At 42.5% G+C, this 24,614-nt stretch overlaps 1 protein-coding gene across 2 annotated transcripts in view; it reads right to left on the reverse strand.

The window, feature by feature from the left end:
* LOC121566204 (LIM domain kinase 1) overlaps positions 1-24,614 on the reverse strand; it is a 93,611-nt gene that overhangs the window by 45,319 nt on the left and 23,678 nt on the right. Inside the window, exon 1 of one of the 2 annotated variants that reach the window (XM_041876371.1) lies at positions 9,198-9,387. The exons of the other annotated variant lie outside the window; for it this stretch is intronic. Within the exon in view, the coding sequence (XP_041732305.1) occupies positions 9,198-9,295 (98 nt within the window). The 5' untranslated portion in view covers positions 9,296-9,387. Of the gene's footprint in view, positions 1-9,197; positions 9,388-24,614 lie in introns of those variants that run through there. 2 annotated transcript variants of the gene reach the window in all.

A 24,614-nucleotide genomic window follows, 5' to 3' on the forward strand; every position in this document is an offset into this window, starting at 1 on the left:
CCTAACCCTAAACATAACCCCTAAATTTAAAATATAATTTGTCCTTGTGGTAAATGTCCCATGAGGGAGAATTTTCAATGTTTTACTATCTTTGTTGGGACTTCTGGGGATTTCCGGTACCTTCGAGGATAGTAATACAAGCCCACCCACAAAAGTTTCAGACTGAGTAGACACACAGATCTCTGTGGTTTCCCCAGTTCCCCAGAGGACAGACACATCTAGCTGGAATGTTTCCCACACAGATCCACTATCTAATTCCTACACCAACCTGTCATCTCAGCGGTGTACTGTGATGTATTGGTCACCCTGTAAACCAGTTCCATTGTCTCTAACTAAACAATAGCAATACTGTAAACTGTGTTTCCTGTTTCTAGGATTACTGTTACTGCAGCAGTCACATCACATACAATGTGTTGACTCCACTGATAACCCCTCACATCACTGAGTTGAATGGAGTATCGCTGGAGATGACATTTCAATACAAAAATAGATTCATAAAGATTAAAAAAGACATAATGAGTCAACCGTGCAAACTATTGAATCTTCACCGTAACCCAAAAGGCATTGTCTGTTTAACAATCAGACTTTCTGGTGGGACTCTTCAAAATGTTAGTCTGGTCATCCTCTCTCTCTGTCTGGATGACAGAGGTCATGGTATGACGTGGGCAGAGACACCTCTGAAGGAAGTGGGTCATGTCTACAGGAAGGACCCTCTGTACTGGGCAGGGGAGGAGAGGAAGAGAGGAGAGAACCTCCAACAAGGTGTTGACAGATTTTAAGGTTTCAATATTTTTTACGATGCAGCACTACAAAAAAACGCAAGAAATCATGTGCCACACATGTAGCCTCCCATCTCTCTCTGTCCAATGATCCATCTTCTGTCCAATCCAAAAGGCCAGTCCAATTCCATACATCTAAAATATGTCAGAAATACATCAAACCTTATGGCCAATAAATCAATATTCCACAATTCAAAGTCGAACCAGCATTCAATTGCACTAAAGAAATGAGACAACATGATTAATTAGTTAGTATGTCTATTGAATGCTGATCTATTCTATAAACAAATTACAATTTGTTTTTAAATCAGTCGGCCTGTAACTTGTGTCTATATTACATACAGTGCTTGTTGTTGTTGTGAGTGGGTATTGCCGGCAAGACTGCAACCCACACCAAGCATGTGACTATGAGGAAAAATGACCTATGTCTTCTGAGAGGGGGGAGAGAAAGAGAGAGAGAGGGTGAGAGAAAGAGAAAGAGAAAGAATGAGAGAGAAAGAGTGAGAGGGCAGATGAAGGTAGAGCGAGAGAGAGCGAGAGAGAGAGGGGGGGAAATAGAGAAGAGGGCAGAGGTGAAATGCAGAGAGAAGAAATAGAGAGCGAGAGAAAGAGCGAGTGAGAGAGAGAGATATATACAGAGAGAGAAAGAGAGAGCAACAGAGTATGTAATGGAAAACAAGATGAGGAAATGACAGTGTCAGGGAGACCAGGGAGACCCCTCTCCTGTTCGCATCTTGTCAACAAGCCAGTAACGTTCCCACTGGAAGGGAATATCGAGACAGGGATAGAGGGGGGAACTCCTGGCAGGGGGCCAAGTTTTCCTACAAATCTCAAGTTTTCCTACAAATCTTCCTCAACGGAATAAAATAAAATGTTACATTTTTCCAAACAGACAGGGAAAAGGGGAATTCAGCAGATTACAACCAGTTCTGATAATAACATAATTTCAACCATATTTGCGCAATGGGAAGAGAGCAGATTCTACAGTGAGATGGTTAGGACGGATGTAAGGATTTCCCTACTACGAGAGAGAGAGAGAGAGAGAGAGAGAGAGAGAGAGAGAGAGAGAGAGAGAGAGAGAGAGAGAGAGAGAGAGAGAGAGAGAGAGAGAGAGCAACCCACACAAGGGCGACAACCAACAAAATGAGACACATTCATCACAATCCCGACCAACTGCCCTGGTGGACCTCTCTGCACCCCTTTATTATTATTCCAATCTTTCTGATCATTCCTTCATTGCTGTCTCCCCAGACCCCAGCCCTTGATGTCACTCCCCTCGCAGAAAAAGCATGACCTCATCCTCTCGGTGGCCCCTCCCCATTGGGTGTTCTCAAATCCTCCCAGGAAATCCCATAGTCAATCAGACGCAGGTCGAACCCCCTCCCCTCGCAATTGCAAGCTCAGTAAAAAGCTGGCATTAACCCTCCTCAGTGCCGGGCTCAGCCATCCCTGTGTTTTTGTTGTCTGCAGCTCTCAAGAACAAAAAGAGCAGGGGAAAGCTTGTCTGTGCATTTATAACACAGTGGCTGGTTGGCTGGGTTCAGTTCTAAGATGGCTGCTGAACGCCCGGTAGCTTTTGTCAATGGTGAACAGTTTTTGTTGTAGCACCGGCAGTCTATTGGTCTATTGAGCAGGGGCATGGCAGGTAACAGAGCTTTGTTGAGCCATGTGGTGGCTGTATGCTGGGGGGTGAATAATGTGGAGGCTGGGAGTGAATAGTGTAGATGGTGGCAGTTTCCTTTGTGCTCGCTAAGCCCTGTCTCTGTCTGGCTTTCAGCACAGCTATCTATGCACATTCTGTCTGTCTCGGGCAGACTGGACTGGACTGGAAAAAGAGAATGGCCGTTCATTTTCCAATGTTCCATGACCATGGGCAAAACAAGACATGAGTGACGGAGACTATCAAGGGCCAACAACATTGGCCTCTGGGTCTGTCCTAGCATCAGTGAATAGTCGCTGTTCAGAGGACCACAATGCATAGAAGTTGTACAACTTTTTGTGTTATCCTCAAAGATTTCAAATACAGTGTATCCACGTGTGCAGCTAGAATTGTGTTTTTAAATTGTCAAATAAAATCTATTTATCTATTCAGTTCAGCATACAAACATGTTGAGTCCTGGATGTTGGACACTGTTGGACTGATATAACTGGTACAGTGAATGAAAAAGTGTAGGAGTGAAATAGTGAATACATTCTATATACATATAACATTGAGAAATATAATTTCTGAAAGTCTGATAAAAGGCATGTATTATAAGTGGGAACCTACATGGGAGACTCCCTTTTCCTTTGCAAATTTCATCATCTCAGATTAATAATGGAAAGTTACAGTCAGTCTGCAAAAATAGTTAATTGAACTGAACTGTGTGTCCTTGGTTCTGGAGACAGAACAGAGACAGTGTGTCAGTCACTGACCTCAGTCTAAAAGCAGGGGGAAAATAAACCTGGCAGCACTTGATGACATGAGAACATTTTCTCTATAATCTCTAAATCCACAAACCAGATGAGTTCCTGAAGTCGATCAGCTTTCGGGCGAGTTAGCTCTGAGCCATAGCCATAACCAGAGCCCTAAGAATAGCCAACTGCAACTGCCAAACCTAGCCATTGTCCAACTAGATACGAACTGTGGGGCAAGCTAGGCCTGGGCTAGGAGATAAGCCAAAAGCTAACCAAAGCATTCATTTGAAATTTGCTCTGGACTAATATAATATATTCAGGTGAGCAAAGCCAGATAAAGGAAACAGACGGTGTCTCTGACCCCTTCAAGCTCCTCAAGGACAAATAGAGAAAAGGATGACATGGAGAATAACAGCAGAGGAGGAGGAGAGAAAGAGTGATGGAATGATGGAGGATGAGGTTGAGGAGAGGAAAGAAAATGGTGATAGAGTGATGGAGGATGAAGAGGAAGAGGAGGAAAGGAAAGAGGGGAAGGAGGGAGGAGAAAAGAGAAGCACCCAGTGTCTGCCCTTTAAGAGACATTCCCCTTCCTCCTTTACTCAACATCTGTCTAACAAATCTCCACATCCTGTTCCTCCTGCTCCTCTACGAATAACAGAGATGAAATACAGAGCAGGCCGGTGAGCCGGGGGAGTCAGGCAGATTTACTCCTGTCAGGAGGATGTTATGTTTCATTTCTTTAGCCTCTCTGATGATGATATTGGTTGTCTGTGTATAAACCAGGTTACCGTCTGCCCACGCACCTGCTGTATGCGTGATCTCCTCTCCTCCGCCATCCTTTCACTTATCCTCTGCTCTGCTCTCACCTCTCCTCCACTCCTCTTCTCTCCTCACCACTCTTCTCCTCCCCTCACCTCACCTCCCCTCCACTCCTCCGATCTCATCCCTCTCCTCCTCTCCTCCCGCAACCATTTTAAGGTGGCTAACAACACATCCATTACTTTCTGCCTGGTGTTAACTATCACTGAAACAATACCAGAACAGCGCCGGAGAAGATGGCTGCCGTTTTACAGCCCTCTAACCAATTGTACTATTATGTGTGTTTTTCCGCGTTATTTGTAATTTATTTTGTACATAATGTTTCTGCCATCGTCTCTTATAACCAAAAAGAGCTTCTGGATATCAGGACAGCGATTACTCACCTCGTATTGGATGAAGATTTTTTCTTCAACGAGGCGGCCGCGAAGGATATCCTACAGACACCCGACAAGGCCCAAAGCCCCGTCATTCTCATGAGGAAGAGACGGAGATATCGTGGACGTAGGTCGGGGTGCCTTGTAAGGATCCGACGGCGAGCGAGTAAGCTGCCGCTCCCATCAATCCTATTAGCCAATCTTCAATCATTGGAGAACAAATTGGATGACCTAAGATTACGGTTATCCTATCAACGGGACATTAAAAACTGTAATATCTTATGTTTCACAGAGTCGTGGCTGAACGACGACATGGATAACATACAGCTAGCGGGCTATACGCTACATCGGCAGGATAGAACGGCTGACTCCGGTAAGACAAGGGGTGGCGGTCTGTGTATATTTGTAAACAACAGCTGGTGCACAAAATCAAACACTAAGGAAGTCTCGAGGTTTTGCTCGCCTGAGGTAGAGTATCTTATGATAAGCTGTAGACCACACTATTTACCAAGAGAGTTTTCATCTATATTCATCTATATCGTCTATTTACCACCACAAACCAATGCTGGCATTAAGATTGCACTGAATGAGCTGTATAAGGCCATAAATAAACAGGAAAACGCTCATCCAGATGCAGCGCTCCTAGTGGCCGGGGACTTTAATGCAGGGAAACTTAAATCCGTTCTACCTATTTTCTACCAGCATGTTAAATGTGCAACCAGAGGAAAAAAAACTCTAGACCACCTTTACTCCACACACAGAGACGCATACAAAGCTCTCCCTCGCCCTCCATTTGGCAAATCTGACCATAACTCTATCCTCCTGATTCCTGCTTATAAGCAAAAACTAAAGCAGGAAGCACCAGTGACTTCGGTTAATAAAAAAGTGGTCAGATGACGCAGATGCTAAGCTACAGGACTGTTTTGCTAGCACAGACTGGAACATGTTCGGGATTCTTCAGATAGCATTGAGGAGTACACCACATCAGTCACTGGCTTCATCAATAAGTGCATTGATGATGTCGTCCCCCACAGTGACCGTAAGTACATACCCCAACCAGAAGCCATGGATTACAGGAAACATCCGCACTGAGCTAAAGGGTAGAGCTGCCGCTTTCAGGAGCGGGACTCTAACCCGGACGCTTATAAGAAATCCCGCTATGCCCTCCGGCGAACCATCAAACAGGCAAAGAGTCAATACAGGACTAAGATTGAATCGTACTACACTGGCTCTGACGCTCGGCGGATGTGGCAGGGCTTGAAAACTATTACAGACTACAAAGGGAAGCACAGCCGCGAGCTGCCCAGTGACACAAGCCTACCAGACAGGCTAAACCACTTCTATGCTCGCTTCGAGGCAAGCAACACTGAAGCATGCATGAGAGCACCAGCTGTTCCGGATGACTATGTGATCACACTCTCCGTAGCCGATGTGAGTAAGACTTTTAAGCAGGTCAACATTCACAAGGCCGCAGGGCCAGACAGATTACCAGGACGTGTACTCCGAGGCATGTGCTGACCAACTGGCAAGTGTCTTCACTGACATTTTCAACATGTCCCTGACTGAGTCTGTAATACCAACATGTTTCAAGCAGACCACCATAGTCCCCGTGCCCAAGGACACTAAGATAACCTGCCTAAATGACTACCGACCCGTAGCACTGACGTCTGTAGCCATGAAGTGCTTTGAAAGGCTGGTCATGGCTCACATCAACAGCATTATCCCAGAAACCCTAGACCCACTCCAATTTGCATACCGCCCCAACAGATCCACAGATGATGCAATCTCTATTGCACTCCACACTGCCCTTTCCCACCTGGACAAGAGGAACACCTACGTGAGAATGCTATTCATTGACTACAGCTCAGCATTCAACACCATAGTGCCCTCAAAGCTCATCACTAAGCTAAGGATCCTGGGACTAAACACCTCCCTCTGCAACTGGATTCTGGACTTCCTGACGGGCCGCCCCCAGGTGGTAAGGGTAGGTAACAACACATCTGCCACACTGATCCTCAACACGGGGCCCCTCAGGGGTGCGTGCTCAGTCCCCCTCCTGTACTCCCTGTTCACCCATGACTGCATGGCCAGGCACGACTCCAACACCATCATTAAGTTTGCCGACGACACAACAGTGGTAGGCCTGATCCCCGACAACGATGAGACAGCCTAAGGGAGGAGGTCAGAGACCTGGCCGTGTGGTGCCAGGACAACAACCTCTCCCTCAACGTGACCAAGACAAAGGAGATGATTGTGGACTACAGGAAAAAAAAGAGGACTGAGCACGCCCCCATTCTCATCGACGGGGCTGTAGTGGAACAGGTTGAGAGCTTCAAGTTCCTTGGTGTCCACATCACCAACGAACTATCATGGTCCAAAAACACCAAGACAGTCGTGAAGAGGGCACGACAAAGCCTATTCCCCCTCAGGAGACTGAAAAGATTTGGCATGGGTCCTCAGATCCTCAAAAAGTTCTACAGCTGCACCATCGAGAGCATCCTGACTGGTTGCATCACCGCCTGGTATGGCAACTGCTTGGCCTCCGACAGCAAGGCACTACAGAGGGTAGTGCGTACGGCCCAGTACATCACTGGGGCCAAGCTTCCTGCCATCCAGGACCTCTATACCAGGCGGTGTCAGAGGAAGGCCCTCAAAATTGTCAAAGACTCCAGCCACCCTAGTCATAGACTGTTCTCTCTGCTACCGCACGACCAAGCGGTACCGGAGTGCCAAGTCTAGGTCCAAAAAGACTTCTCAACAGCTTCTACCCCCAAGCCATAAGACTCCTGAACAGCTAATCATGGCTACCCGGACTATTTGCACTGCCCCACCACCCCATCCTTTTACGCTGCTGCTACTCTGTTAATTATTTATGCATAGTCACTTTAACTCTACCCACATGTACATATTACTTCAACTACCTCAACTAGCCGGTGCCCCCGCACATTGACTCTGCACCGGTACCCCCTGTATATATAGCCTCCCTATTGTTATTTTATTTTACTTCTGCTCTTTTTTTCTCAACACTTTTTTTGTTGTTGTTTTATTTTTACTTTTTTGTAAAAAATAAATGCACTGTTGGTTAAGGGCTGTAAGTAAGCATTTCACTGTAATGTCTGCACCTGTTGTATTCGGCGCATGTGGCCAATACATTTTGATTTGATTTGATTTGACATTCAGTTACATCTAAAGTAGACACCTTACATAAAGTATAGTTTCATAACCTTACAATATCAATGTCATATAGGACATTTTAGAAGGGGTTATTGTACTGTACTGTACATGGATGTGTACATTTTATGATCTGATCAGGTTTCAGCTCCTATTCTGAGTATTCATGTCTACTTCAAAAGGAATGCACCTGTTGGATTAAAGTGTATGATGTGATTCAAATGAGGAAGCTCCTGCACACAGCTTGCAAATGCTCACTGTTAGCACAACTAACTTAGCCTACCTCATTAACACATTAAAAGAAAACTTCACCAAAAAACTATATTTTGGTATTTGTTTCATTAGTCCATTGTTGATATAGTCCCACAATGTTTCACATGTCAGCCATCAAGTTTTGAAGATATATAACTTTCAAAATACAGAAATCTGGCCTGTATTATTCATTTTGCATCATATGATGAGAAAGTGACAATGCTAAAGAGCGTTTACACAACATGTGTGAAAATGTATGAAAGCATGAAGTCTGCTTTATGTAAAAATAACTCATAAGCTACAGTTCACCATAGTATTCTCCAAAAGCCACGGAAGACAACAGACCCATTCACAGCTTTGTGATTATAGGACACACTATTTATAAATGATGAACAATTTCCCCTAAGACGGTCTGGCTGCTGCTGGATAACATGCTTACAGTATCTGACTACTCACACAAGGCAGGCACACACACACACACACACACACACACACACACACACACACACACACACACACACACACACACACACACACACACACACACACACACACACACACACACACACACACACACACACACACACACACAAACACAAACACAGGCAAGCTGGAGTCAGTGAACACAGGAGAGCTTCTCTACATCCCTAATCTAGTTTATTCATACTGTGGTGTATTCTCTGTACACTGCACCCGGGCTATACAGGGCCTGACACACTGCAAACAAGCAGTTACTACCACTGTCACATAGCTGAGAGGCTGGGAAATCATGCTTAGGGTGGACAGGGAGTTACGATCAACGTCAGACATGGGGAGTTAGAGAGACACAGGCAGAGTGAGGGATAGTCAGTACTGTGACAGCCTGAATACAGTTAACATGTGTACTAGACTCGACAATGTACACTTCTGCACACTGGGTGAGTGGTAGACAAACAAACAGAGATACTGTCACATAAAGGGACACACAGTAGAGACATGGTCTAAGTTCATAAACACATAGCCTAACAAGCATTTATCAAATTCATTCTGGAGTAAGCCATCTGTAATATTTCTGGATACGAAAGTGAGGAAAGCAGACATGAAAAGAGGTTTAAAAATAAGGAAGTGAAACTTGTAACGGGCCTAACACCACCCTTCTGTCAAGTCTGCAATGCTAACAACATGCTATCTGCTATCACTTCTCCATCAGTAAGCAAATGCATCCAACTCTAGTCGAGTGAACGGTATTCATGACTAAACAGCGAGTTGTATCAATGAGTAAATGTAGAAATACAGAAACATAGTTCAGGAACTACAACCAAGAGGAACCAAGTACCCCAACGAGTTCACTACAAACCATACAAATCTGCACCATACAACTTCCCATCCTTGCCTTTACGTACATTGATCCAACAAAAGGACTTACTTCTTGCCCTTGATGCGATTCCTGTATCGCTGGTCCCTTCTTGACATGTCTCCCTTCAGAGACAAGGCCTTGCTATGACAGTCAGGAAACAGGCTCATCTTAACAGCAGCGTATTGAATAGATAGGCTATAGAGTAAAGAGGAAACCTACCGCTAATAAACCACACCACCACCACACAGCAGCACTGTCACAACCATGAATATCTCTCTCTATCTCTCTCTAGCGCTCTCTCTCTCTCACGCTGCAGCTGCATTCTGGGGCCTCTTTTTTCTTTTTTAGTCACGTGTTTCCTGTCCCTGCCCTCTCTCTCCCAGCTTCCTTTGGGAGTGGTGGTGACCCTGTGACATCATAGCCTTTCCCTTCCCTCCTCCTCTTCCCTCCCTCCACCTGTCTGACCTCCCTTCATCCCTCTGTCTGCCAGACGGCTGGCCCCTCAGTCAAATACAACTGGCTTCTCACAGTCAGTTAACTACAACCAGCTCCTCATATTCAACCACAGTGGGATAAAGGGGTCCCTATCTTCCTAGATAATACTACTCAATAAAGGGTCCCCCATATCCCTAACTCATTCTACTAATTTCCACGCTATCTGATACCGCACACTTAAACACATCTCCTATTCCTCAAAGACGTCACAAGCAGGCAGAAAGGTAATTTTCTAATCGATTAAAACCCTTTTAACAAAACCCCTCGGTATTCCATTTTGGATGGAGGAGAGAGGAGAGAGGAGACGGAAGTCCCTCAGCGAATCAGGTGAGGGTTTAGAAGGAGATAACATTTCCTTTAGCCAATTAAGACGATCCTTGAAGAGGAGTCTGTGTCCTAATAGGAATCCTAACAATTCAGGCAATCTTTACAAAGGAAATGGTGTCTCTTTGTTAAGAGCCTCTGTGGACAACCTTGTAACTACCGCATCACAGAGACAAAGTGTTTTAGGCAGGACACAGAACAGTCCTATGCGGATGTGCATACTGTTATAGCACTGCTCACTTCAGGTTTCAAGGTTAGGTCCTCTGTAGCTCAATTGGTAGAGCATGGCACTTGTAACGCCAGGGTAGTGGGTTCGATCCCCGGGACCACCGATACGTAAAAATGTATGCACACATACACGCTTTGGATAAAAGCGTCTGCTAAATGGCATATCATATCATATCATGCTTCTCAGTTCCTTACTGATCCCCCTGCAAAAGTCCCTACTTCCAAAACACAAAGGTTTCACATCAGCGGCATGGTCAGGAGGGAGAGACAATAGAGCCTAACACATTTTTTATGAAGAATGTCGTAAGTAGTTGCCACAGAGCCATACAGTACAGTTACAGTATACAATATTATATAATACATCATTATGTAGTTAAGGATTTCATCTGCTGTGCTATTCATCAGTTACGACTAACGACAGATCATGTAACATGAGTACCATTATACCACATCAGTAATATGGGAAATAACACACTAACATCTAAGGCCATGCAGCGAACAGCTTGAATCCTCTTTCTAGAGAGAACACTTGTCTCTAACCCCCCTGTTGGCACGCTGCCCCCCCCCCCCCGTCACTAGGCTCTTGTCAGACTGCAGGCATCAGGCAGAAGTGCTGACTCACTGTGGCTCTTTAACAGAATTATAGTCCTACAGCATCACGCAGCGCATGGCTCGCTCCACTTACAGAGGACAACTTCTAGTGTTTTCTCTCTCTCCCCCTCTCTCAAAGACACTCTCTCTCCATCTCAATCTCTCCCCTCTCTCCCTCCTCTCCATCTCCTTAATCACTTTACGGCCTTGAGAAGCTGTGAGCAAAGCGCGAAGTTGATAACAAGCGAATAAAGCTACTGTAATCTAATGCTACGCTAGTAAGGCTGTGTGACGTTAGCTTTCAAGCATTTCAGCTTGAATGAGTAAAGCTTTTATTTTTACCTTTTACAGTGCGTCACTTCCACAGAGATATCAACGTATTTTAAGATGAGTCTAGCAGTTATAAATACTGTATATCAAATCAAATTTGATTTGCCACATGCGCCGAATACAACAGATGTAGACCTTACAGTGAAATGCTTACTTACAAGCCCTTACCCAACAATGCAGTTTTAAGAAAAATATAGATAAGTAAAAAATTAAAATAACTAATAATTAAAGAGCAGCAGTAAAATAAAATAACAGTAGGGAGGCTATATACAGGGGGTACCGGTACAGAGTCAATGTGCGGTGGCACAGGCTATATGGCTATATACAGTGAATGCATCACTTTTAAAGAGGTCTTTTAAGAGGAGTCCTCTGTTACACTGTAAATATGAGTCCTTCTATCTGTGTATTCCTTGCTGCAGATATGAGTCAGGGTGTAGCCAGACGAGAGAAAGAGAGAGAGAGAGAGAGAGAGAGAGAGAGAGAGAGAGAGAGAGAGAGAGAGAGAGAGAGAGAGAGAGAGAGAGAGAGAGAGAGAGAGAGAGAGAGAGAGAGACAGAGACAGAGACAGAAAGAGAGAGGAATGTGCCTTAAGAATCCCTTACCTACATGAGGAGCAGCACAGTGGAAAGGCTCTAGGGGCTTTGAGTTGCATGTCCTTGAGAAACTGACTTCTTTCAGCCTCGAAGGTGTGTGTGTGTGTGTACAGGATTGTGTTAGTGTGTGTGTGTGTGTGTGTGTATGTGTGTACAGGAGTGTGTTAGTGTGTGTGTGTGTGTGCCTGTGTACAGGTGTGTGTTAGTGTGTGTGTGTGTGTGTTTGCACGTGCATATATGAGCATGCATGTCTGACCAGCCAGGTATTGATTGAACCTGGGTCGTCAGTGTGGCTCAAGACCGTGTTAGTGAGGGCTAGGTATTTACTTTGGGAAATGGCCCAAGTCTTCAGCAAGGTTACACATCACGCATCGCAAATATAGTTTATCGAACCACCTACATGTTTGTGTGTGCGGCATGTGGAGGAGTATATACAGTACTTGTGTGTGTGACCTGCATGGTTGCCAATGTGCTGACACAACAGAGCTTGCTGTCCGTGCTTTGGCCCTTAGGGGCAGCAGAGCAAGCTAGCAGAAACATTCACAGGACCAGGTGAGAGAGAGAGAGAGAGAAGATGGGGAGAGAGAGAGAGGGCGAGGGCGAGTGAGTAAGCGAGAGAGATACTGAGAGGGGGATATGAACAGAGAGGGAGAAAGAAATACAGTACAGAAGCTCAGACCAGCCTGTCTGCACTCTACTGAGAAAGAGACGACCTCAGGGCAAATGGGTTTCAAAGGAACTCCAGTATGAAGATCACATTTCATGAAGATGGCTGGTTCATTTCTTTCACATTTCCATCATTGAGCATGACCATGTCCATTCATCTTTCACTAATGTGTCATTACTGCCGTATCAGTAGAATATAAGCTCTCTCTCTCCTTTCAGAAGACAAGGGAATATAATTTGTCTGACTTTTAATATTCCATGAAATATGAACTCCTATGAATGAGTATGTGATTAATTTCCTTCCCAAAAAAAAAAGAGATGAGATTTTTTAAAAGTTACTACTTGCAAAGGGTACTTTCAAAACAGGTAAATGATGATAGCATCATGTGTATGAAAAGCATATACAGTATGCCAAATAATTTGACCCCTGTAAAGAGACACAAGTTACCATACCATGGTGTTGTTCCTGTAGAGTCATTTCTTTCTACAGTACACCTGTGGTGTGCGTTCCCAACTTCCCAAGTGTCGAATGTCAAACACAAAACTCCCTCCATCTACATTACATTCAAATCCATTCAACAAAGGACATCCAATTCACCCAAGAGCCAATTCACCTTAAAGTCCTTCCACTGAGGGGTATCCAAAGAGTCAAGTAGTAGAGATCCAATTCATGAGGGAGAACTGAAGCATCAGTCAATGCCATGGACCCAGTACACTACCAGGAGGAGTCTTGTGAACTGGACTCTATCATCGATTGTAACATAAAACGCTTCTCTCTGAGTTCTGGGAGTGCGGTCAACAGCGAAATCTCCTTACCGGTTTTTAAAAACATAAGTTAAAACTCAATAAAGCTAAAGCATGGTTCTGAGCGGTAGGCTCCTTCACTGGCAGTGTTTGGGGAGTGCTGTAGCTGCCCTCCTCCTAGGGTCCTTTGCGGTCTCTGGTGAGCCCTGGGGCTGCTGGGACGGCCCCATGCTGAGAAATTTGGAATTTTTGACCAATAGGAACAGGTCACTCCCTGAGAGCGCCACAGTATTTTCCCATGAAGCTGCTGTTCTTGCTGCCGCTGGCTCTGTGAACAGGGCACACAAACACACACACTGCTGGCGCTCTGTGAGGACCGTGGAGTTTTTCCACCCCTGAGAATCCCAACAGCCTCCAAATAACCTATTCCAGCTATTTTCCCCCATTTTGTTTTTTTCTTCCTCCTCCTTTTTCGTTTTTATTCAAATCTGCCATTCTAGCACTCACTGAGCATTCAGCTCTATTCTAGTTCAACTAGCTGACGGGACAGTGTGTTTCATGATTTTCTTATGTTTAGCCCTAAAGCCCTTTTTTCTGCTGTGTTGCTTGAGGGGAGTAGTGGGACGCAGGTGGATTTCCATAGATGTCTCCAATCAGGAAAGCAGTCTTAACCTCCCCCTTTTCCCCTTTTCCATGACAATCCCTTCCTCCCCAAGGAGAAGGATCTGGGTCAGATTACCTCCATATTCCAGACAGACAAGGATCATTATAATGTGCGACAGCATGCATGTTAAGTACCAGAACACTAAGCACAATTGGCTATATAATTGGTAAAAACCCCTAGCTATTCTATCTGAAGGAAGTAGTTACTGTTTTTTTTATTTGTGGTGTTATTGAACAGATAGGAGGACAGTGAAGGGAAGACAGGAAAGGTAAGAGGAATGCAAGTCAGAAAGGCAGTGTGTGGAATTTGACAGGCCACAAGTTACACAGTTGTAGTAGTGGTAAAACAGGTCTTCTCAAAATAAAATTTGGTAGAGACTGAAGGAGTTCGTTCTTACATTCCACCCACACTGGGCTCAGGTGTGAATTACATTCGGTGCTTCACCAAGTGTGAGAGAAATGTGACCTATTTTCTGTCCTAGCCTCTTCGCAACACACATATTATGAAGATACACAAACACAAACACACACACACACACCCTTACCCCTCACCGAAACCCAGCACTGTGGAGTAGCCTGACGTGACTCTCCCTCTCATCTCCGGCCCATCTGTATACTCTCTGACTCACACACACGCACGCACACACAAACGCACATGCACACAATTATTGGTCGACCGAGAGTCGTCTGTTCTTTCGAACAATCGATTGGTTGACATTTTTAAATGTGTATTTTTCTCTATACAGACACACCCTATGTTTGAATGAAATCAACTATATGAGGCTACTGAGCTTGTCTGATGCTTTAAGCACTGCGATTAAAAATGAAGACACAAATGACTAAAGAGGGAGCCAGAGATCAACCAGAAGAAAAAAAAACTGTTCCCGACCCACCTCCTCCCGCTGCCCACTGCTGCTAGCCTTCGCAGTTTTCCATTTGGAGTGCCAAGTTATCGTACCATTTCTACTGATCTGCGTGGCAGTTATGATTTTCATATGCACATTTTCGTGGAACAGTTTAATTTCATTTATAATAAAGTCTTCATATCTCAAAATCAATGTCATGTGGTTAATCAAAATTCTATTTAAATGAAAATGATACAAATCTAAAAGTAACTTCTATTGCCATTGCCAATATGTAAAAATAGCCTACATAAAGCCAACAAATAAAAACATTGCTGCCGGCCGGTAGAAAATATCCTGATAAAAATAAATATCTTATAAATCACATTGGCTAGGCATGGCCTGACTGCAAGGAACTTGAAACATTGTATCAACTATTGTATTAACTTGGTCCAGCCTGAAGCTCTTGCTAGCAAACTTGCAACATTGTATAAAATATTCTGGGCCCTCAGTTTCCACACCAGTGAGCTCCGGACAGACAGACACAGCTGTAGGCTATTTTGCGCAAGGGATAAGAAGTAATCAGGTAGGCCTATTTTATGACTTTTCCACCAGATCAGAGCATGACATTTTTTCCCCTTTCATGTTGAGTGGTAATCGAAAGGAAGAGAGCTGGATAGATTTTTCAAATAGGCTACGTTGAGGAACTATTGTCATTCTCAATGGATGTAAAAACAGACTTTGTTGACTTGCTGTTTGAGGCAAATAACAAATTACTTTGAGAAGCTCCACAGTGATGTTGAGTTAAGACAATCAGAAATAGTATCAGATCCCCAATTAATGGGAAAACGTATAGGCCTACATTTGCGCTGCAGGCCAAGTAGACTAATCCTACATCTATTTGCGTAATCAGGTGTGTGTCCTTACTCAAGATTGACAGGAGCACTCCAAACAAAAGAAAATGAATAAATTGAGAACTCGGAAATGGAATGAAATAAACCAAAACTTTTTTCTCACAAGTGTAGCCTAGGTTGTGCGCTCTGCCAACAATGTGTCCACTCCTACAATGAGAAAGGTAAGACTGTAATAATAATATATTGAATGCAGTAACATAAATTATCATAACCAAACAAATATTGTAGATGATAAATGATGGCAATTAACGGTAAATGTACTACTGGTGATACTTGTAGACCTGCACCAGGCTGTGAAGACTGAATCTGCAATAGGTAAGCAGCTTGGTTTGAAGAAATCAACTGTGGGAGCAATTATTAGGAAATGGAAAACATACAAGACCACTGATAATCTCCCTCGATCTGGGGCTCCACGCAAGATCTCACCCCGTGGGGTCAAAATGATCACAAGAACGGTGAGCAAAAATCCCAGAACCACCTAGTGAATGACCTGCAGAGAGCTGGGACCAAAGTAACAAAGCCTACCATCAGTAACACACTACGCCGCCAGGGACTCAAATCCTGCAGTGCGAGACGTGTTCCCCTGCTTAAGCCAGTACATGTCCAGGCCCGTCTGAAGTTTGCTAGAGTGCATTTGGATGATCCAGAAGAGGATTGGGAGAATGTCATATGGTCAGATGAAACCAAAATAGAACTTTTTGGTAAAAACTCAACTCGTCATGTTTGGAGGACAAAGAATGCTGAGTTGCATCCAAAGAACACCATACCTACTGTGAAGCATGGGGGTGGAAACATCATGCTTTGGGGCTGTTTTTCTGCAAAGGGACCAGGACGACTGATCCGTGTAAAGGAAAGAATGAATGGGGCCATGTATCGTGAGATTTTGAGTGATAACCTCCTTCCATCAGCAAGGGCATTGACGATTAAACGTGGCTGGGTCTTTCAGCATGACAATGATCCCAAACACACCGCCCGGGCAACGAAGGAGTGGCTTCGTAAGAAGCATTTCAAGGTCCTGGAGTGGCCTAGCCAGTGTCCAGATCTCAACCCCATAGAAAATCTTTGGAGGGAGTTGAAAGTCCGTGTTGCCCAGCGACAGCCCCAAAACATCACTGCTCTAGAGGAGATCTGCATGGAGGAATGGGCCAAAATACCAGCAACAGTATGTGAAAACCTTGTGAAGACTTACAGAAAACGTTTGACCTGTGTCATTGCCAACAAAGGGTATATAACAAAGTATTTAGAAACTTTTGTTATTGACCAAATACTTATTTTCCACCATAATTTGCAAATAAATTCATTAAAAATCCTACAATGTGATTTTCTGGAAAAATAATTCTCATTTTGTCTGTCATAGTTGACGTGTACCTATGATGAAAATTACAGGCCTCTCTCATCTTTTTAAGTGGGAGAACTTGCACAATTGGTGGCTGACTAAATACTTTTTTCCCCCACTGTATGTCCTCTGAGTGTGACAGGCTGATCTGATCTCCTGAAACTAGGTTTGTCTTCCCAAGAATGAGAGTGTAAAACCCCAAAATAAACAAAAGAGGGAGGGTGGGAGTAATTATGTAAGCAAGACTACTACAACAACAACAGGCAGTGTCCTATTAATAACATCGAATCTCCTGTGGGCAGACTACTTTCTGGGAAACACTGTCTGGTTTTCAAGCTGAGTGAAACAATTTCACCAGCCCCTACATTAATTAGTTAGTCAGTATAAAGGGGAGTTGCACAACCAGGGAGGGCTGATGTTTCCCATGGTCTGTTGCATCACATACTGTACATATAGAACAGCAGCATCATTGGGTGGAGGGAGGTTCTGAGGCCGTGTTAAGGTCAGTGTTTAGGTCAGTGATGGGGTGGAAAGTAACTAATTACAACTACTCTCGTTACTGTAATTGAGTAGCTTGTACTTCTTTGAGTATTTTTCAAAGTCAGTACTTTTTCCACCACTGGTGAGCGAGTGAAAGAGGGAGATTGGGGAGTGAGGGATGAGTGAGTGAGGGAAAGAGGGAGTAAGTGAGTGAGGGAAAGAGTGTGAATGGGTGAGTGAATGAATGTCAGCCGATGCCATGGACAAGTAACAAGTAACAGAGGGGTGAATGAGGGATTGAATCGGTGAAAGAATTAGACATGTTTATTTCTGGAATCTGAAGTATATTGAAGTCTGGCAGGTGTAACGTTTATGCACTTCATTTGTATTACTTTTTTATTGATAAATACATTTTAATTGCATTTATTTTCAAAAAAATGTTTTTACGTACAGATGTGCCTTGTTGCAACTCATAAAATAAATGAACTTAGTTCCTACTGTACATTCATTTCCTCCCTTCCTTTTTCAATATAATGCATGGAAAAGGTCACGTGTAACAAAGTTCACGTAACCTTACCGATAATTTGTGAATCATCAAGGTCAATGTTTTTATTTTAAAAGTAACTCAATTACTTTTAATCTGAGTACTTTTTACTTGAGAAATGTTTTTACACCAGTAATTTTACTTCTACTTGAGTAAAATGTCATTAAAGTAGCTGTACTTCTACGTGAGTAGGCTATTTCAGTACTCTTTCCACCCCTGGTCAGTGATGAGGTCAGTGTGAGTGAGGACAGCGGAGAGGATGTCTGATAATGGAGGCATTACCATCCTATGACCAGAGAGAGGGTTGATAGACATTACAACTCACAGACTGAACTCCAAGGACCTGGATTCTCTATCATGTAACTTATTCTATAGAGCTTACATAATTCCATCATGTTGGCTACAAGTACAGTAGGAACATTTGGCAAAGGATCAGGAGATAAACCAAAGATCTAGCATACTTGATATAGGAATTAAAATATATACAGGTTAAAAGTAATGACTAAATGTTCCACCCTTAAATATAGTTGTGAAATGTTCTTGTTTTAAGTATGATTAGTACTTTCTTAGTAGTGACTAATTATTACACTCTGAAACTGTGTGAGATGTGTTACAATCTACTACCTGGTAATGTGTGAGTGTAGGACCAGTAAAGATTATGACATTGTGCTACTATTTAGCAATGTGAGTAAGAGTTAGGCCAGACAACAAAGGACAAGGAGAACTGTCTACAGGCAACTGAGAAACCAAGATAACTGAGGAATTTAGGGAGGAGAGATACTGTTAGGCTTGGAAGTGTGTATGTGTGTGTGTGTGTGTATGTGTGTGTGTGTGTGTGAACTGATGGTCAGGAGAGCAGTTTTAAAGTGGAAAACTACAGCCCGCCTACAGAGAGGAGTGATTTTTTGTATGACGTATGAGTATAAAAGATGGACTCTGAAATTGTGATTCTCAATGAATAAATCTCTGACTATGCAGACCGGGACTCTGTCCGTTACTTAAATCCCAAAAGACTTACAACCTTTTGGGAGACGCACAGAGACACTGAAATAGTTTGTTAAATAATTCACGTAACAGCTTGGTCCTTCGAGCCGGATTCCAATACCTGCCTCTGTCATTCCAGGTAACTCTGAAAACCGTCGACGGGCGAATGATACAGTCGTAAATAGAAAGTCCTGCCCTTTGACATTAAGGGTTAAGACAGGCCAGAGGACACCTGATTAATGACAGAGATGGTGACGGAATCCAAACCTACATTGAATCTCGGCTGCAAGGATAAGGTCAGTAGTCTTTATTCATTAATTGGGGCAGTCTGGGATTGCTAAGGGTGGGTCCGTAACGATTCACGGTAATAGGCCATTACCAAAAGAAACGACCCTGTATTCAGAGAACCTGTAGTAGATTATAGAACAGTAATGTTCAACAAATAATCCGGGATAAAGAAATACAGGGAGGGGTGTACACCAGAAGGAATTAAAATAGCATGTGTGAAAAATAGAATATTAGTAAAGTCAAAAGTCACAAACAACTGTAGATTTTGCCGTAAATCTATCCGTTTCATGAAACTGGAGCCTTACAAACTCCGGGTTACCGATGGTGTTAACCAATAGTCATGTAAGGTTGTATACGTGTGAGACCTAATATTTGCTCAAAAGTCACATCTATGAATAATTCCAGGTAGTTGTATAGAAAAGAGGGAGAACACATTCCTGTTGTATGGGGCTGTCAGGAATGATCAAGATTACATTGTGAGGATAAATTCCTCCGTAGAGTAGGAGATAATTCTGGGGGACTAGTACCTATACAGGAAGGGGTGATTCCAGGTGTGGTGTGAAACTGTTTTAACTAACTTGTTATATAGAAGAGGTGGCTAGAGGAGGGAGAACCCATTCCTGTTGTATGAGAATGTCAGGAATTATCAAGATTATAATAATAATAATAATAATAATATGCCATTTAGCAGACGCTTTTATCCAAAGCGACTTACAGTCATGCGTGCATACATTTTTGTGTATGGGTGGTCCCGGGGATTGAACCCACTACCTTGGCGTTACAAGCGCCGTGCTCTACCAGCTGAGCTACAGAGGACCAAGATTACATTGTGGGGATGAATTCCTCCGTAGAGTAGGAGATAATTCTGGGGGACTAGTACCTATACAGGAAGGGGTGATTCCAATTGTTGTGTGAAACTGTTTTGAATAACTTGTTATATAGAAGAGGTGGCTAAGGGATTTTTAACAGTACCAACCATGGGAGGCAAATCCTCACAAGAGGTCCCAGAATTTACTGGGGACGAGAAATACATGGAAATTAGAGACAAACGAAATGTGTATTATTTACCTAATTGAAAAAAAAATGGCTTACTGGGCGACTTGATGTAATTAAACTGGAATCCATGATTAAACAAATGCATGGAAATTGTGGTAATGATCTAAAGAAACAGAAAAGAGAGGAACAGGAGGATTCAGAGCTAAGCTCAGGAGGGAGTCAGTATGAGTCAGGAGATGAAAGAGTAGGAGGGGGCCAGTACCCACTGATAGCCTTACCTAATCTATTGGCGGGGAATGAAAGGGGCCCCAGCAACTTTAGATGTAGTGAGGCCAGAAACAAAGGGGCAGTGTCCTGGAAATCACAGTCTGTTTTGTTTTTTTCAGTTCTGCTGGGAGTATATTTGATGAAGGGAATGTGTTAAATGAGAGACTAGAGATTTCATAAAATAATACTTGGAAGAATAATTATATATTGACTTGCTCACCCAAACATAGATATACGTCATGGGTGAGAAAAGAGATTGACCCAGCAACACATAGCGGTTAGTATAACAGAGTAGTTTAAGTTGCAGCTCTGGGAACAGATGTTTTGTTTGTTTTGACTAAAAGTTAAAAATAATGTGGTTATAGAAGTAATGTATAATATAGTAGAAAGCCAATATAGGGTTCCATTGAACTATTATGGTTTATTGGGCATTTCAATGACATAAGGTGAAATCTGTATGTATGAGTGGAATTCAATGGCTGGTATGGGTGGTAACCGGATACTACTGAGTATTTGGTTTGGTGATGTTGAATGGAAGATGGGTGAGAGACAGTACATAGTTCAAATGATAGGAATATAATTAAATGTATGCTTATCAACGATAGCAAGTATTTGTTTTATTAATTAGGGCCTAATCAGAGAGAACAGTTAAAGAAATTGAATAGTGAACTGAAAATTGCTATAGAGTTGGGACAATGATTTGAATTGAGAACAAAGAAAAATAATTTATGGTTCTAGTTCGCTGGTAAAAGAGTTGTACTTGCTTGACTGTATCGAGCAGAAGTTTGAATAGTTGAATGAAAAGCATTTCTTTGACAAATTGTAATGGTTATTACTTTATTGTATAGGTTGAGTAACACCAGTGGTGTATGAAAATAATTGGTGATTTCTAAAACGATAATCTGTTTATGGTACGTTGAACAATGGGATATAGTTGTGACTATTAGGATGATGGATTGAATAAACATTGGTTATAAGTATGAAGTTATTAAACAATAGGTTTATATTTTAAAAACATCAATGCAACAGGTTGCGATGATTAAATTAATAGAAAGGGGTTATAAGTTTATATTAGAAGGTGTAGTGAACTTAATGAAACGTGGTATTATATAGTGTCTTCCAGTATTGATGGAAGTCTCCTATAGTATTATGTTAAGGGGATGCCTGGGATAAAATATAATGTCTTACTTAAACGGAGTATGTGATTGTATTGGCTAATGAATGAAATATGACATTTACAGGGGCGACAGGAACAATAGAAAGGGAGACAGATTTTCCTATGGTGTTGATCAAATAATTGATAATGGATCATTTGAGATGAGATCACATGGAGCAGATTTAGGGGTTCAATAATCATTGTGAGATTTAAAGAGGATATGATCTGAAGGGTAATCAATTAAACATAATCATTGTATACTCTAGGAATTTTGAGTGGTTTTATGGATTAGTTATGAGGAATAAGATTGATACAAACGATTATTGATCAGTTAGGACTGGGGATATCTGTATCATGTTTTGTGTGTACTTACCATCTTTATATAACTGATGGTAATTGAAGGTTAACAAAATGAATGATTTCTCTTCCAGGAGAAAGAGATTCGCTTATCTAATTGGAATGTTGCCCAGGGATAGGGGGAGCAGTTTAGTGGAGTTAGGCAGTATTTAGGTCGTAAAAGTGAGCTACCAAATTAAGTGGGGCCTGGCTATTTTTGGTTGTTGTTTTTTAATTGGGGTTTTCAAATAAAAAACAACACACCTAGTATGATGTTTATAAAGCCTTGTTATTTTGATTTTAGGGGGTTTTCAACAGGTCACAGGTGATAAGTCTTAAAGGAGCACACACAGTGAATTTTATGGAGTTTTTCTGTTTTGACTGAGTTTAGGGTATATATGATTTCTTATGAGAATAAATGTCATGAGGACTTAATGAACACTTGGGATAAGTAACATTTATGAAATATTTAGAATGATGGTAATGTTTAGTATACTATGGGATGGAACAGTTAGTTGAATGATTTCAATTGCCTCTGAACTCTGTTTTGACTTTCTGGTGTTAATTGATCATCCACACTGGTAAATTCTAAAGGCATGAGAGGAGGACTTTAAGATAGTTTATTTTACCAAGTTGAGGGTAACTTATAGTACTGTGAAAAGTGTGAATAAATGTATAATTTGGTAATAATATATATGATTCGAACCATAAAATAACAGAAGAGAGAGAGAGAGCTTTCCCTAAATGAGGGATACCTGTTGCTAGTAAATTGTACTAATCTTGGATTACTTTTACGGGATAGAAGTAAGTTGAGGTATTATCAAATGTTGTCAGCAGGGTTAAAACACTTCTCTGGTCCCAGTCAGCTGTCAAAAGAGGAAGTTTCGATAGATAGAGATCTACTTATAGAGAGCTACAGTAGGGCCCCAATTAAGGAAGTTCACAGATGGGTGAAGCAAGGCGCAGTAAATAAGGAAGGAATATGGGTCAAAGACAGCTTACCAATTCTCCCGAAATTACTGTTTAGATATGCTGCAATATTGACACACGGGCAGAGTCATGTGTCAACGGGAGGGATGGATGGTAGAGCAGATTAGACAACACTTTGTTGCATATGGGATTACTAATTATAAAAAATAAAACAACTTTTGTTCAAGATGTGTTATCTGTGCTCAAAATAATCACCAGGGCAGACAAAGGGCACCTCAGGGTGAGTATCCTCCGGCTAAGTACCCCTTCCAGAAATGGATTTTATAGAGTTATCACGGAGTGAAGGGAAGAAATTTAGAGTAACCCCAGATAAAGATGGGTTATCCCCCTTTGAGAAAGTGTTTGGAAGACCTTACAGAATGCCACAGTTGGCAGGACCAGAACAGGCAGACATAGAACTAGAGAATACACTAGCAGAACACATGAGAAAATTGTTCATTAACCGTATGTCTAAGAATTTGTGTCCAACAGGAGAATTAAAGGAGAAGATGATTCATAGTATATAACCTGGAGACTGGGTGTGGATCCAATCGTTGAGGAAAAAGGATTGAAAGCAGTCACGCTGGGAGGGACCATACCAAGTCCTATTGGTAACTGCCTTCGCTATAAGAATAGCTGAGAGAGCCACTTGGGTCCACGTTACCCACTGCAAAAAGGTAGGCCCACATACCAACACCGTTGAACACACACAGAGTTAAAGAGAAGAACTGAACCACTAGGGTTCGGGGGTAAACTCTGTTAACGAAGAAACCCTACCCCGACCTTTCATCACTGTGGGGTGTTTATAGAGGTGTGGGTATGGGGTAGTACCAGGCAGGTGGGTCAGGGACAGGATTGGGATGGCGATTTTGGGGATTTTGGGGGACTCTGAGCTGCATCATCATGTTAACCATATTATGGATTAATCCAGGTCAACCTAAACAGGGAAATTATGAACAAAATAATACCAAGGCACTGATTCGATCTCGTAGAAATACTGAAACCAAGAAAGACTATTGGGGGAATGATTATTTTAATAGTTAAAGTCAGTTTAGGACAAGATGGGGGATTCAAGATACCATTCGACTTCTCCCATGAAGAGATAGGAGGTTTTGGGGGCTTTGGTAAGAAGGGGCGTGTACAAGAAAGTTAGGTCCTAGAAGGTATGGTAAATACATTTGCACTGGGGAACGCTCATGTCCTTGGGCAAGGGTGTTTAAACATACCTGGGGAACATACTATGAGAATGGGATGGACGCAGTACACCGATGGGGAATTAAACAAACCCATGATAAATGTAAAAACGGAACTGGTGATAACGGTAAAGTCAATTATGCAAGATGACATAGCAAGGAACTATTGGGCCTGTGTTGATGATTTCGGGGCAGATATATGTTTAAGGTTCATTTTTCAGGAGAGAAATTAATCTTCCACCCCCGAGACAGAACAGCAGGTAGATCTAATGTTATCACCAGAGGTACCAAAAAACTAGTCTAATACCCCTTGGAAGGCCCTCAGAAGGAATCCTAAATAGCACTAAACCACCAAGGGTAGAATATTTCCTCTTGCAGAAAATGAACCAAGGAGAAGTAGAAGGTATTTCAAATGAGAACTTCTGGGTAAGGTGGATGAACTACACAGCTAGGGCGTTGGGTCAAACTAATTGTTATGCCTGTTCAACAGGTAGGCCAACCCTTGTAACTAAACCTATGCCTCAGACCATGTTCTCTTGTGTGATAT

The sequence above is a fragment of the Coregonus clupeaformis genome, unplaced genomic scaffold (genome assembly GCF_020615455.1).
Source record: "Coregonus clupeaformis isolate EN_2021a unplaced genomic scaffold, ASM2061545v1 scaf0035, whole genome shotgun sequence".
NCBI lineage: Eukaryota > Metazoa > Chordata > Actinopteri > Salmoniformes > Salmonidae > Coregonus > Coregonus clupeaformis.